The 16,610-nt window shown below is 36.4% G+C and overlaps 1 protein-coding gene across 1 annotated transcript in view; it reads right to left on the reverse strand.

Moving 5' to 3' along the window:
- The window catches only part of LOC125917114 (mitogen-activated protein kinase 10), a 107,040-nt gene extending 90,711 nt beyond the window's left edge, over positions 1-16,329 (reverse strand). The window contains exon 1 of the mRNA XM_049623375.1: positions 16,264-16,329. Coding sequence (XP_049479332.1) covers positions 16,264-16,329 — 66 coding nt within the window. The remainder of the gene's footprint in view (positions 1-16,263) is intronic.
- Between the last annotated feature and the right edge of the window lie 281 nt (positions 16,330-16,610).

Raw genomic sequence — 16,610 nt, forward strand, 5'->3', positions numbered from 1 at the left:
GGGATGCAGAGTTCTAAATATATCTGTCAAGTCTATATGATCCAATGTATCATTCAGGGCCCTTGTTTCTTTATTGATTCTGTGTCTAGATGATCTATCCATTTTTGTAAGTGGAGTATTAAAGTCCCTTGCAATTACCACATTCTTATAAATAAGGTAGCTTATGTTTGTGATTAATTGTTTTATATATTTGGGGGCTCCTACATTCGGCTCATAGACATTTATAATTGTTAGCTCTTCCTGATGGATAGACCCTGTAATTATTATATAATGGCCTTCTTCACCTCTTGTTACAGCCTTTAATTTAAAGTCTAGTTTGTCTGATATAACTATGGCTACTCCAGCTTTCTTTTGACTTCCAGTAGCATGATAGATAGTTCTCCATCCCCTCACATTCAATTTGAAGGTGTCCTCAGGTCTAAAATGAGTCTCTTGTAGACAGCAAATAGATAGGTCTTGTTTTTTTATCCATTCTGATACCCTATGTCTTTTGGTTGGAGCATTTAGTCCATTTACATTCAGTGTCATTATTGAAAGATCTGGGTTTAGAGTCATTGTGATGTCTGTAGGTTTCATGCCTGTAGGGATGTCTCTGGTACCTTGTGGTCCTTGCAACATTTCACTCACAGAATCCCCATTAGGATCTCTTGTAGGTCTGGTGTAGTGGTGATGAATTATTTCAGTTTTTGTTTGTTTGGGAAAACCTTTATCTTTCCTTCTATTCTGAACGACAGACTTGCTGTATAAAGGATTCTCGGCTGCATATTTTTTCTGTTCATCACATTGAAGATTTCCTGCCATTCCTTTCTGGCCTTCCAAGTTTTGGTAGATAGATCTGTCTTTGGTAGATAGTCTTATCGGTCTCCCTTTATATGTTAGAGCGTGTTTATCCCTACCTGCTTTCAGAATATTCTCTTTATCCTTGTATTTTGCCAGTTTCACTATTATATGATGTGCTGAAGATGGATTCAAGTTACGTCTGAAGGGAGTTCTCTGTGCCTCTTGGGTTTCAATGCCTTTTTCCTTCCCCAGATCAGGGAAGTTCTCAGCTATGATTTGTTCAAGTACACCTTCAGCCTTCAGCCCCTTTCTCTCTCTTCTACTTCTTCTGGAATTCCTATGATATGTATATTGTTCCATTTGATTGCATCACTTAGTTCTCTAATTCTCCCCTTATACTCCTGGATTTTTTTTATCTCTCTTCTTCTCAGCTTCTTCTTGTTCCATAATTTTATCTTCTAATTCACCTATTGTCTCCTCTGCCTCTTCAATCTGTGCTATGGCCACCTCCATTTTGTTTTACACCTCATTTATAGCATTTTTTAGTTCCTCACGACCATTTTTCTAGTCCCTTGATCTCTGTAGCAATAGATTCTCTGCTGTCCTCTATGCTTTTTTCAGGCCCAGCAATTAATTTTATGACAATTATTCTAAATTCTTATTCTGTTACATTGCTTAAATCGGTTTTGATCAATTAATTAACTGTCTCTACTTCCTGGAGTTTCTTTTGAGGAGAATTCTTCCATTTCATCATTTTGGGTAGTCCCTGTGGTAGCTAAACTGCAGGGAACTTCCCCTGTGCTGTCCGGAGAAACTTGTGTTGGTGGGCAGGGCCGCAGTCAGACTCGATGTCTGCCCCCAGCCCACCGCTGGGGCCACAGTCAGACTGGTGTTTACCTTATCTTCCCCTCTCCCAGGGGCTGGACTCACTGTGGAGTGGTGTGGCCCCTGTCTGGGAAGCTTGGACACTTCCAGGATTGTGGTGCTCCTTCCATGGGATCTGGCCAAGGGCATATTAGAAGGGGTGGATCCCCAAGGTGCACAGGGGCGGGAGAGGCAGGCTTAGCTCGATTTACCATTGGTGGTCCCCTGTGGGAGGGGCCCTGCAGCACCAGGAGGGAGGCAGGTCTGTTGGAGGGATGGATCCACAGAAGCACAGAATTGGGCGTTTGCAAGGTACAAGCAAGTTCGGTGACAGGAACTGGTTCCTCTTGGAATTTTGGCTGGTGGATGGGAGAGGGAAATGGTGCTTGCCAGTGCCTTTGTTCCCCCACCGAGTTTTGTCCTTCCAGGGCTCAACAACTCTCCCTCCTGGCGTCCTCTCTCCCACCCTGCTCTCTGAGAGCAGAGCTGTTGACTTTTAACATTCCAGATGTTAAGTCCTGCTGTCTGTCAGAACTCACGGAGTCTGGCCCCTCTGCTTTTGCAAGCCAGACTTCAGGGGCCCTGCCTTTCCCAGCAGGCTGCCCCTCCACCACCCCGGCTCCCTCCCACCAGTCCATGTAGTACACACTGCTTCTCCGCCCTCTTGTCTACCGTCAGCCTCTTCTATGGGCCTCTTCTATGGGCCTTCTATGGGTCTACACTTGGCTCTGGAGAGAGTCCATTCTGCTAGTCTTCTGGTGGTTTTCTGAGTTATTTAGGTAGATGTGGGTGGAATCTAAGCGATCATCAGGACAAGGTGAGCCCAGTGTCCTACACTGCCATCTTCGAAAATTATCATTACAAAGTTTGTGAATTCACACACACACACACACACACAATTTACTTTCAAGTATTCTCTTTATACCTAACTTTGAATTAAACTTCATATAAAATCTAAAAGTTAGAAAACACATCCTTGAAAGTACCTCAAATAATTGGGAAAGGCTATTTTAATTATTAAACAGTAAGACAGAGAGATAATGGTACTGGAAATTTTCTTGGATTGATGTTGTAACCAAAATTTTGATGGCAAATATGTTGTGTTGAAAAGCTTCTGCCAGATTTCATCTGTGCCCCAAGTTTACAAATCCAAATTGAAACTCAAAAAGCTCAGAACATATTTAATACAGTATATTTTATCCTCAATTTCCATGCAGTTTTTTCATGATTATAAAGTTCAAATATAAACTTTCTCTTTAAAATGTTCCTATGAAAGTATGCCATTAAGTGTACTATAAAAAATTATCAATGCTAAAAAAAATTTTCCCAGTTCAGGTCACTGGGAGCTGATGAGCTGAATCCAGGAAGGGAAGAACCAAAATTTCACACTGGGAGGGCATGACCAACCAATAAAGATTCTGAAGTTTCAAAATGGATCAGAACTACTTAAAGCACTTGTAAGAGATGGATTACTGAGCCTCACTGAAAGTTTCTGATTCAGTAGAACTGGGGCAAGGCTAACAGTCTGTATTTTTAACAAATTCCTCACTTAAAGAACCACTATTTTATTTTATTTTCTTTAATACAATTTATTGTCAAATTGGCTTACATATAACACCCAGTGCTCATCCCAACAAGTGCCCTCCTCAATGCCTATCACCCATGTTCCCCTCCCCCCACCCATCCCCATCCACCCTCAGCTTATTCTCTGTATTTAAGAGTCTCTTATGGTTTGCCTCCCTCCCTCTCAGTTTGTAACTATTTTTTCCTCTTCCCTTCCCCCATGGTCTTCTGTTTAAGTTTCTCAAGATCCACATATGAAGTGAAAACATAGAATATCTGTCCTTTTCTGACTGACTTATTTCACTCAGCATAATACCTTCCAGTTCCATCCATGTTGCTGCAAATGGAAGGATTTCATTCTTCTCATTGCCAAGTTGTATTCCATTGTATATATAAACCACATATTCTTTATCCATTCATCAGTTGATGGATACTTAGGATGTTTCCATAATTTAGCTATTGATAAAAGCACTGCTATAAACATTGGGATACATGTGCCCCTATGCATTAACACTCCTGTATTCCTGTAGCGAAATTCCTAGTAGTGCTATTGCTGGATCATAGGGTAGATCTATTTTTAATTTTTTGAGGAACCTCCCCACTGTGCTCCAGAGTGGCTGCACCAGTTTGCATTCCCACCAACAGTTCAAGAGGGTTCCCATTTCTCCACATCCTCAACAGCATTTGTAGTTTCCTGATTTTTTTATTTTAGCCACTCTGGTGTGAGGTGGTCTCTCAGTGTGGCTTGGATTTGTATTTCCCTGATGATGAGTGACACTGAGCATCATTTCATGTGTCTGTTGGCCATCTGGATGTCTTCTTCGGAAAAGTGTCTATTCATGTCTTCTGCCCATTTCTTCACTGGATTATTTGATTTTTGGGTGTTGACTTTGTAAGTTCTTTATAGATTTTGGATACTAGCCCTTTATCCAATATGTCATTTGCAAATATCTTTTCCCATTCTGTCAGTTGCCTTTTGGTTTTGTTGATTATTTCCTTTGCAGTGCAGTTTTATCTTCATGAGGTCTCAATAGTTCATTTCTGCTTTTAATTTCCTTGCCTTCAGAGATGCATTGAGTAAGAAATTGCTGCGGCTGAGGTCAAAGAGGTTGTTGCCTGCTTTCTCCTCTAGGGTTTTGATGGTTACCTGTCTCACATTCAGGTCCTTTATCCATTTTGAGTTTATTTTTGTGAATGGTGTAAGAAAGTGGTCTAGTTTCATTCTTCTGCATGTTGCTGTCCAGTTCTCCCAGCACCATTTGCTAAAGAGACTGTCTTTTTTTCCACTGGATGTTCTTTCCTGCTTTGTCCAAGATTAGTTGGCCATACATTTATCAGTCTAATTCTGGGTACTCTATTCTATTCCATTGGTCTATGTGTCTGTTTTTGTTCCAATACCATACTGTCTTGATTACAGCTTTGTAGTAGAAGCTAAAGTCTGGGATTGTGATGCTTTGGTTTTCTTCTTCAATATTACTTTGGCTATTCAGGGTTTTTTGTGGTTCCATACAAATTTTAGGATTGTGTGAAGAATCAGTATTTTAGAGAATAATAAATATAAGAGACGTAAGAGGTCACCATTTAAAGAGGGCTAGTTGGAGAAGTAAAAACGGGAAGCAATGCATGTCAAACCAAGTAAACAAAAGACATGGAATTAAAAATGTCATGGTGACTCTCCTTGGAATCATCACCTCATTAGCAGGCCCAGACATCATATTCCCAGGGATGTGTTTCATAGGTATAATATAGTATCCAACTGATGCTCTCTCAATTAGCTCATAAAAATAAACATTCCAAAATCTGTTTATATTGAATTTATACTAAAACACAAAGGTATTCATAAATGCTCATCAAAATGGAAAGTCTTTCCAGAGAAGAAATTAGTTAATTATAAATAAGTAATATTGTATTTAAAAATTATAAATCACCACAGTGCTAACTTATGAAAATCAATACAGTTCAAAATAATTATAGGTTTAGAACAGTCTATTCTATTATTGATTCACATTATTTTTTTAAATAACTCATTCCTCCACTGAATATTAATATCATGTTTAAATTTCTTTTAATGTTTATTTATTTTTGACAGAGAGAGAGAGACAGAGCATGAGCGGGGGAGGGGCAGAGAGAGAGGGAGACAGAATCCAAAGCAGGCTCCAGGCTCTGAGCTGTCAGCACAGAGCCCAACGTGGGGCTTGAACTCACAGACTGCCAGATCATGACCTGAGCCGAAGTCGGACGCTCAACCAACTAAGCCACCCAGGTGCCCCTCATGTTTATTTTTTTTTTAATTTTTTTTTAACGTTTTATTTATTTTTGAGACAGGGAGAGACACAGCATGAACAGGGGAGGGTCAGAGAGAGGGAGACACAGAATCTGAAACAGTCTCCAGGCTCTGAGCTGTCAGCACAGAGCCTGACGCGGGGCTCAAACTCACGGACTGCGAGATCATGACCTGAGCTGAAGTTGGCCGCTTAACTGACTGAGCCACCCAGGCACCCCGTGCCCCTCATGTTTAAATGAATCAATGTTTCTATGTGGATATAGGAGAAATTTTTTCTGCAAAAATTCAAAGCAAACCCATTTCCTCCCTATCCCCCATCTGTGAAAAAATTTTAAAGCTAAATTAAAAGAAGATATTATTGCCACTGGCAGTCTGGTAGGCAGAGAGGAAATCTGAATATAATCTGTTCTGTGAAAAGACTGCACTTTATGCAGACCTGTAAGAAAGGGCTTTGTGGAATGAGTCCGCATTATCAGTTAGTTGCTAGCCTATAGCTATGGAGTTTTGCAAAGAAAAATGTCCTACATTACTGATCTTATCCTGCAGGTATCCAAAGCTTTGACTTCATTCTTCTCAAATTTAATAACCTGTATGCATACAAGTATTCCCTCCTCATTTTCATTTGCGTATGACTGTCCTATGTTACTGCTAGTCATTTCCTGAGCAGGAGACATTAAGGTTTAAAAATATGTAGAGGTCGAGCTTCCTTAGTTTCTCTTGAATGGTACAGCTGAAAATAACACCAAGCCTGGATTAGTTCTGCACTTAACACCTGTGAAAACTTGAGCAAGTCATTTTATTCTTTCATTCATTTATTATTTATATTCTGTGTGGTTCCAAAAAGGATTTGTGTAGAACACCATAAAGGATATGGGAACAATAAAATCATTAAATCCAGTTTTAGGAACAGACCTCAAATAAAGCAGGCTGGGAGATGACAGTTTTACCAGAAGGCTTAAGTTATGACTATCTATTTCTTTGAGCACAAAACTTAGTGTCATTCTTCCACTAAGCCAAAAGAAAAACATAATGACAACCAACAACAAAACACAATTAAGTGGCAAGTTTTGATTCATTAATCTCACAGAATATATCATACCAGACCACTTCATAGGAAAGATAAAATCTCTCTAGTACTTAACTCAGGAAGAATATTCAATAGTTCTTTATGTAATAACCCGGAATCAAACATCAAATAGTAGATATATTTTTAATCAAAAGCATAAAAATATTTTTCATATGATTTACATGACATCAGCTCTCAATAATTCAAGGGGAGAAAGAAAGGTAAAGCAGTATTAATTGCTTACTTGCTAAAGGTGAACTCTGTATTCTGTTAAATACTGTAACACTAACTACAGGCGAGGAAAGTGGCGTACAGAGCTGTTAATTGGTTCAACATTGGTTGAATTAATGGTCTTAGAACCATTAATTAGTCATGTCAATTAATATAAATTGAAGTTTATTCAACTCTAAAACATGTGTTTTTTTTGTTTGTTTGTTTTTTGGTTTTTGGTTTTTGGTTTTTTTGCTAAACCATTCACTAGTTCAGCTAGAATAATTTAGAACAAGGATATGGTTTTCTTATGATAAGGTGAGCTATAGGAATAGAGCTTAGAAGATCAAGAGAAATGAATGAATAACATGCCCTTCTTTTGTATTTATCTATTGTCTTAGCCTGGAGTTTGAACTTAGATGAACATTACATAATTCAAGATTGAAGTAGACAGTGTTGATGAGGGAAAGGTGGATTTTCAGAACTGCCTAGAAATTTAAAGGGTCTGATTCTATTTGCTTGTTAAATATATATTGATCACTTACTGTATGCCAGGCACTATTGAAGATGCTATGGATATACCATATCCATGCTATGGATAGCCAAGATAAATTAGCTACAAAATGAACCTACAGAAAATTAACTGGTTAATCTGTTAGATATTATTTTAGTATTGTCATTTGGATACAGAAAAGTATCTGCCAAAAGTGGTGATTGTGCTTTTGGCATAAATGATGTTGAGCTATTCATTCTCATATAATGACCAGTTATTTCATGCAGTTATTCCATGCAGAATGAGTTATTTCATGCAGAATGACCATGAATATTATGCAGAATACCATAATATGGGTTCAATCCATTTTCAATCTGAATCAAATAATTTACATATGAGTTTTAAAAAGGGAGATTTGAGACAACAATGCTTAATGATATTTAGGATTAGATTCTGTTTTGTCAAGAGCATATTTTCTCCACTCTGTTTCTTAAAGTATTACTCTCTGAGGAGGATTACAGCCTGAAAGGTATATGACTTTTATATTGGTTGCCCAGAGATGGATACTCTGTGGAATCAATGGCTTATAACAAATCAATAATGCAGTAAAACTTTAAGACTTAAATTATGTTTAACCATTATTTTCAATGACGTGAAAAAGCACATTGCAGTAATCAATAATAAAGTGGGAATGGCTTCTGTCCCTTGTCATTTATATATGAGGGCAGAAAAGTAATACTGCTTGAACGCCTGCTAATCACCAAGCTAGTATTAGGACAAGACATTGTGCTAGGTGTGTAATAAATCATTTCATGTAAGACTTAATATTCTGATTTTGCAGTTGAGAAATCCTAGACTGAGAACTTTAGCAAAGGGTAAAAATCCAGCTTTTCTCTAAGAATCATGACTGTCAGTTCTCAGTCAAGCTTTTTACAATCTTATACTCAGTATACTTATTTATGGAATAACAGCGATATGCTACTCTTTTCATTAGTGAGAAGGTTAAATAAGATCATCTATGTAAAGCTCTTAGTATGGTATAAGCTTACTTAAAAAGCCATCAACAAAGTTTACTACTACTAGTATAATTATTATTATTGATAATAATAATTATACTAGTACAATTATTATTATTGAGAAGATAACATTTAAAAGCACGTAGCTAAATAGCAATTTTATAATGTTTTTAACAAAAAGTTGGCTTGAACTGTAGTACCATCCCAAGACACTATAATATTGCTATATAGTCAATACATAACCAACAGGGTTCAGAATGGTTAGGTAATAAAATATTTTTCTGTGTTTTCATCTGTGGCAAAAACAGTGTTCCATGAATATTCACATCCTCTACTACATTCCCCAGCCTTCCCCTGCAGTACTGTTGGGGCCATGTGATGATTTCTGGCCAATGGATTACAAGTAGACATGGCAGGTGTTAGCTAAATTCAGGGGCATTTAGGGGATGTGCCACCACAATCCATCTCTTTCCATACTATGGTGTCTCAGCTGGCACATCACAAGATAGTAAGAACCTAAATTCTTTAGTCACCAGATAGAGAAGAACCCTTGTTAACCTGTACTAGACTTTGTATAAGAAGAAATAAACTTTTGCTCTGATAAGTCACTGAGACTTGAGGTCTATCTATTACTGCAGTATGTTTTTCATTCAACAAATACTTACTTTGGTCTTACAATTGTCAAGCAATGTTCTAGGCACAGAGAATATAAAGTTCCTGCCCTCAAAGAGCTTAATAAATTCTCCCTTACAGGATCAAACTTGGAATGCTGGCTTCATTACCACAATGATTTAGCCTAAACCAATCACACTGAGTTCTACATTTTTTTATTTACACGTTCTCAATTTGTCTACAATAAAAAAAGAAGTATAAAATAGCCAGTAATAAGTGGTATTATATAGTCAAGACAGGAAAAATTTTCCACCTTATTAAATAATAGTTAATTTTTAAAGAAACTCTTTCTTAGGGTAGGAGTAAGAGGTTATGTTTCCTTAAAAGGAAAGTAAAATGTCATTTAGGAATCAAAATGTTTACAGAGTTGTCTCATATGTTTTTTAGAAGGGGAAATTAGAGTTTATCAAATGCTACATTTAAAAATATGGACACTGGAACCCTGTTTTCATTTACACAATAAAGAACATTATTCTTAAATCCAAATCATTATATTATTAAGATTCTTTCATTGCACAATTATAAAAAGATCTAATTAGTACTTAAGTTTAGTAGTTCCATGTTCTCCGAAGTCTGGGTTTTCATCTTTTGGATATGCACTTTTGTAACTGCCTTAACATTTTTAGGAATCAGTTAGAGATGTATAGAGTATATAACCAAATAAATATTCACCTTTAGAGAAGATGAACAAAAGAAGAGTTGAATGACACATTCCAGATTGGAACTGGTTTTGGAACTCATGATCTAAATTAACATTATTCTTCTTAACCTACTGAAAAATTCAGCTTTTGTATATCATGCACCTCAACTTCAAATAATACCTGTACAGAAAAGCAAAATTATCACTTAATGTATTTTCCAAAGTCTCACGTGGAATTAAAATAGTGCATAATGAATGCATTGATTACTAAAGAACACTATGCAGATCAAAATAGAATGCACATATTGATGCTTTCCTTACAGAGCATGATTTACCATACACTGAAAACCACAGGTAATTCTGGGATATTTTATAGCACAGCTATTTTTAAAGATGTAGGCAATAACTTCATTTAATCTGATTAATACCTTAACCATAATTAAACTTATAGTACAAAGCTATATTTATATTCATGTTTAAGATCATTCAACAAGAAGTCAAGTTTGACCTTTTCGTGCTTCAAGCAAACCAAACACATACCCACAATCAACCAATACAGAAAGTTCACCAGTATAGAAACAGATCTTAAGAACTTTACACTTTTTTGTTAATCTTTGTAGCATAACTAAATCTATTCATTAACTCAAATAATTATTTAATAAGTCATTAGGAAAAAAAAACCTTCCCAAGGTATAAGACATAAATATAACATTAAATTTTCTCTTTTGAAATTTTCTGCAGCCATTGTCCCATGTGAACATATGGAAAAAAAGTACTTTCAAACATGATGAAACATTCATTCATAAAAATAGCTATGCTAGCTATTATCCTGATAGTATATATATCTCAGTGATTTATTTCATGATTCAAGATATACCATGTTTTCACAAGAATGTTTGCTATGTCTTTAGTAATTTACCCATGGACAGCCATGCATGAAAGCATATACATACAGTAAAACCTTGGATTATGAGTAACTTGTTCTGCGAGTGTTCTGCAAGATGAGAAACATTTATAATAAATTTTAACTTGATAAACAAGCAATGTCTTGCAATATGAGTAGTATGTGACACCAAATGTCACATGATCACAACTGAGCCAATGGCTCTTCTCTATCTCTCTCTCACTCGTTGCAGTATTGTGGGTGACCATCTCCCATGCTCGGATGTTAGCCATGGTATTTGGCAGAAATCAGTGATTTTTCAGAACATTGAAAGGTGCCCACAACCAGCACTAGTGTATTTTTTGTCCCTTCAAAGTACCAATGGACAGTGTTTTGTTTTTCCATACAAGAGTAAGCTTAGGAATGCGTTGCTTCATTCTAGGTCAGACTGCCTGCAGATATAGACCCTTTCCTCTGCTGCCTTATTGTGAGTTACATTAGAGTATATGACAAGAGCTTATTAATACTGTAAATGTAGTCAACATCCAAGCGTATACAATAGCCCCATGCAGAAAAAGATTCCATTGAGCCAATAGCTAGCAGTGATTCCATTAGTGATAGTGAAAGTCATCCTACACAATAACCCACTTCTCCTCTTTCTTGTCTCCCTCACACCAGTCATGAAGGTTTTCAAAGGTAAGTGCAGGTTGATTTGCTTGTTTTTCTTTATGTTTTGAATTTTCTTTATTATTTTGTGCTATATTACAGTATTGTAATCATTTTTATATGAATATTTTTGGGTTGTGGATGAATCATCTGAGTTTCCTTTATTTCTTATGGGGAAATTCACTTTGATATATAAGTGCTTTGGATGATAAGCATGTTTCCAGAACGAATTATTCTCACAAACCAAGGTTTTATTGTATTGGGATTTTAGACAATGAATGCAAAATTAAACGCAATGTATAAAAGCAGATATAGAAGAAAGTCAGAGCTGGGCTTCCTCAAATAATACACAGCACAAGAAATCCCTTGAAAGGAAAAACTAGGATAATTTTTTTCTTTCCCTGTTACATGAAAAACTAAAATAATAAAGGAAAGGTTTATCAGTTTATATCTCAAAATTATAGCCATTCATTTACAAAATACAAAGAACTTCAAATATATCCATGCTCAATCTACTGATTCCCTTAAACCATATTTATAGGAAGTCAGTGTCTAATTTGGTGTTTTGAGGTGGCAGACAATCTCCCCGAAAATCTAAAATATACAAACAATGCCATTTATTTCATAGACCATCAAAAATGGTTTTCAGTTTCCCTGTAAGATTATACAGGTTTTCCTTTGCCTTGCCCTATCAAAATGTCTTTTCCTTTGCTGCTCCACTCCTCTATGTTGGTATAAAAGACTTCTTTCCATCTAAGATGGCCATCCAATGAAGTGTAAAAGTTTTAACCACATAGTTCCATCATCTTTGAAACAGAAACACAATAACCCATCAAATGAAATAAACTTGAGCAAATCAAGATACTTCAAATTCAATATGCTTTAAAGCAAAAAACTATTTTTTTAGAACTCTATAACCCCGGCATCAGGTTTAATGATATTTTTTTTAATGTCCTAGGTACTGTAATCTGAACATATCACTTAAAACTAAACCATTCCATGGGCATTCTAGAATACCCATCTTTTTAAGTTCCCTGGTTTACTTATTTCCAGGTTTATAAAAAGTTCTAAGAAGTGAACATAGCTCATAAAATATTTGCTAACATCCTCAAATTTCTAAAGATTAAAAGAGGAGCATGATGCACTAAAAAATAATAAATCAGAAGTGATCAACAATGTTGCTACAAGAGTAAGTTTTTGTTTCTGTTTTTGTCTTTGTTTTTGAGAAAGAGAGAAAGAGAGCTCAAGCAGGGGAGAGGGGAAGAGAGAGAGAGAGAGAGAGAGAGAATCTTAAGCAATTTAACTTTCTATATTTTCTGTAACTGCTTATTGATAACAAATGAAAAAATTGGAAATATTACATAGTATAAAAAGCCACAGATTAAGATTCAAGAGACCTGGCTGGATTCTGAATACACTTGACCAGTTGTTGACAAATTACTTAAGGTCTTTGTGTATTGTCTGTCTGACAAGAAGTTGGAAACAACCTAACCCTGCTGGTGATCAGGTTAAACACAACAGCATACCAGGAACCTGTGAAATGCCTCAGGAAACAAGAAGCTTCCAAAAACATAGTTTGAAAGTAAATCCCTGTGCATAACTGTCTCTAAAACTGAAAACACTCTTTTCTCTAAGTTGCTAGAGTAGTAAGTCAGGCACAGGGCTACAGAAAAGAAAAATAAATAAACAGACATTATCAAATAAAAATTCTACATGGAAAGTAAACAAAATGTTCAGAGTCACAACCAGCAACATTCTGCTTACTATAATATTTTTAGATGTTTTAAAATCTATACAATATGCACGTATCTAGATACCAAAAGCTAAAAAAAAAAAAAAAGCAAAATACCAAAAGAAAAAAAAAATCAGTCATTAATAAAGCTCATGCTTTACTTCTCTTTATTCCTTTGCTTTAAAAGAACTCTCACTAGAAACAGACATTCTGCATCTGTGCCCAAAGATCGGGAGCTGATTGGAAAAATAGAGTTAACCTACAAAAAGACTCTGGATTGAAAACTACAGCTTAAGTTTTAAGGTCTTTTTTATTGATCATCTTTGAAGTTCAGACTTAACCTTGAGACTTAACCTTAACATAAAACATGAATTAGTTTTTTGTTTGTTTGCGGTTCACTTTATAAGTGTTAATGGCCATCGTTAATGAATAGGCTCTCGGACTCTAAGGAAACAGCACACAAATAGCCTGCCAGTGGTAGGGCCCAGACATTCTACCCAGAAGTTCAGGCCTGCTCATTTCAAACAATGCACAGTCACAGTTGCAACTGCTTACCTAAACCAAATATACATCATTCATTGATTCATTACGCAAATATTCAGTGACAGCCCACGCCACGCCACATGTTGTGCTTAGCACTCTGGCACATCAGTGTGCGAATGAGACAAAATTTCAACAGCATGCTGGGTAAATATTCAACAACCACAGGGAGGGAGGACTCTTGTTTGTAGTAATTGCTTATTTACATAATGTACATACTCCGATAGTAACAGACTTCAATCTACTGACCTCACACCATTGAACTTTGAGTTGGGGAGAGAGGTGCTCAATCAACTCTTGTGAGCCTGTGTGAGCTTGCTCCACCACACCAGTGAAAAAATTCCTGCCCTTGTGAAAAATGCATTTTAGTGGAGAGAGAGACACAACGTACTAGTCACACATATGGTATACCAGCTACCAAAAAGTGTTATAGGGGAAGAGGAAGGCTGAGAAGTCAGGTAGGCAAACTAGGTAAGAAGGGGCAATTTTAAATAGGAGAACCAGGAAAGGTTCCCTTAAAAAATGACATTTGAGCAAAGTCCTGATGGTGGTGGAGGAGTGAGCCAAGTGGACATTAAAGGAAGAGCATTTCTGGGAGGGGGTCTCTAGGTGACTACATGGTAAAGGCTTGGGTATTTATTTTAAGAATTTTGGTTTTTACCATAAGTGAGATGGAAAGACATTGAAAGGTTTTTCTGTTTTGTTTTGGTTTTAGCCAAGGAGAGGCATGGTCTCACTTATACTTTTCAAATACGACTTTTGCTGATGTTTTGAGAGTTCACTATGTGGGGGTGAGCAAAGGAGGAAGCTCTGGTGATCATCCAGGCAAGAGGCCATAGTAGGTTGAATCACTGAATTCTACTCCTGAAACTAATTACACTATCTGTCAGCTAACTAGAATTTAAATAACAGTTGGGTCAAAATGGTTGTGGACAGAATGTTGGGAAGTGGTGAGATTTCAGATATATTTTAAATATAGAGCCAACAGTATTTGCTAACAAACTGAATGTGAAGTGCTACCCAAAAGATGATTCCAAAGATTTTGTTCTAAGGCCCTGAGAAAGGTGAATCTAGCATTTACTGAATTAGAGTAGAGCAATTTTGGAGGAAAGTTCAGGAATTTGGTTCAGTGTCTGCAGAGTTTGATAGGCCTGTAAGTGAAGATGTAGGACAGGCACTTGGGCCTGAGTCTGATTTTGGAGAGAGGTTTGGGTTGGCCACATAATTGTGGACATAGTCAAGATACTGATAATACTTAAAACACTGGGACTCAATTGGAGCACCAGAAGAATGAATGAAAATTTATTTGAAGTTTAGTTAGCCATTTAACAAACACATGTTCTAGCAAGTACTAACTCACTTAATTCTCATGACCCTGGAAGGTAGGTACTATGATTGTCCTCTTTTTGCAAATTTAGAAACTACAGCACCGAGAGATTAAGTAACTTGCCCAAGGTCACAAGTAAATGGCTAATAAGTGGTAGATTTGGAGTTTCTAACCAAGGCTGTCTAGATCCAGAGTTCTTGTTAGAGACTGGAAGTTATCTAAAGGCCTGAGGCCTCCAGCATTACAACATTCAGAGGTCAGAGAGATGAGGCAGATCAGTAAATCCTATTTGTAGCATGTAACAAACACGTTTTATTCTCCAATAGAAATTCTACTTATACTCAGAGAGAATATTTGTTTCCCTGTATACGTTTTTACATTTTCTGTAATAAGCACATATTACTTCTAGAATCAGAAAAAACTGTACTAAAATAATAGAAGGTGTGGTTATTTTTTAAACCTTGTTTCAATAGATGCATGTCACTGCCTGTTTATAGTACAGCTCAGTGAGAAGATACAATGAAAATCATTACAGAAAAACTGAATTGCTTTTTGCTTGGGGCATGAATAAAGTTACTATATAATTTATTATCAAAAGAACAGTCCTGAGAGTAAAAAGGAGCACTATTAATTATACCATAACAATAGGCTGAATTTAGGATTACCCTAAACATACCTATAGTAGTAAAAAGCACCCCAGGTAGCTTCTTTTTTTTTTATTTTTTTTTTTTAACATTTATTTATTTTTGAGAGAGAGAGACAGACCGTGAGCAGGGGAGGAGCAGAGAGAGAGGGAGACACAGAATCCGAAGCAGGCTCCAGGCTGTGAGCTGTCAGCACAGAGCCCGACACAGTGCTCGAACTCACGAACCATGAGATCATGACCTGAGCTGAAGTTGGATGCTTAACCTACTGAGCCACCCAGGCACTCCCAGGTAGCTTCTTTCCTAAGAATAGTGTGTGTGAATAGAGAAAAGCAGTCTTTTATCTGGTCCGTTTACACTACCTTCTTATTATTGTTCGTTGTAGGTTAAATATACCTTTATTTGCTATTATTATTGTTTACCCTTTTACCAACTACCAGTTAGCACTGGGCATCAAAAAACAAACGGAGCACCCCCTGCATGTTACTATATGTGGGTATCAGAGAACTGCTACATAGAGCTCATTAGTCCTTAGGATGAGAAATGATAACACAGACTTCAGCTATTTTGATGATTGAAGCCACATTCAAGGATTAGGAAAGACATATTACTGACATTAAGTATAAATAAAATCTAAAAAGAAATCACATTACACAGTGATTAAACACTATTATTTGTAATCATTAAAAAGAATTATCTTCATTTCTATTCTAACTTAAGAAAACTGGGAAAGAAAAAACATCTAACTACCCACCTCTAATTCCCAAGTCATTTTAAATCTATATCAATACTAACTTGGTGTAGAACATAGGCAAGCTGAAATGGCAAAATGGAAATACAAGGGAATATACTGTACCTTGTTTTACCTGTAAGGAACACACACCTGACAAAAGGCAATTTTCACATCCAAGGTTGGTTCACTGCAGTAGTACAATAAATGGAGGCTCATAAATACCTATAGAAAAAGGGGGGGGGGCATGAATTTCTAAATCACCTAATTTTTCATTATTTAATAGCATAAACTTTAATATAATTTGAATTAAACACAAGGTGTCATGCATAACATATATTCAGCATAATCCTTATCCCGACTAGTACTAGGTACTTTTCATAAATCATAAATAGTAAATAATAAAGTAAGGTAAGATGTTTTATTTTTATAATGATCAACACCATCACAATCATAAAGATTAGATAAAAAGAATTGGATATACTTAATAAGTTAAAGTT

Source organism: Panthera uncia, unplaced genomic scaffold, assembly GCF_023721935.1.
Source record: "Panthera uncia isolate 11264 unplaced genomic scaffold, Puncia_PCG_1.0 HiC_scaffold_150, whole genome shotgun sequence".
NCBI classification, from domain to species: Eukaryota; Metazoa; Chordata; class Mammalia; order Carnivora; family Felidae; genus Panthera; species Panthera uncia.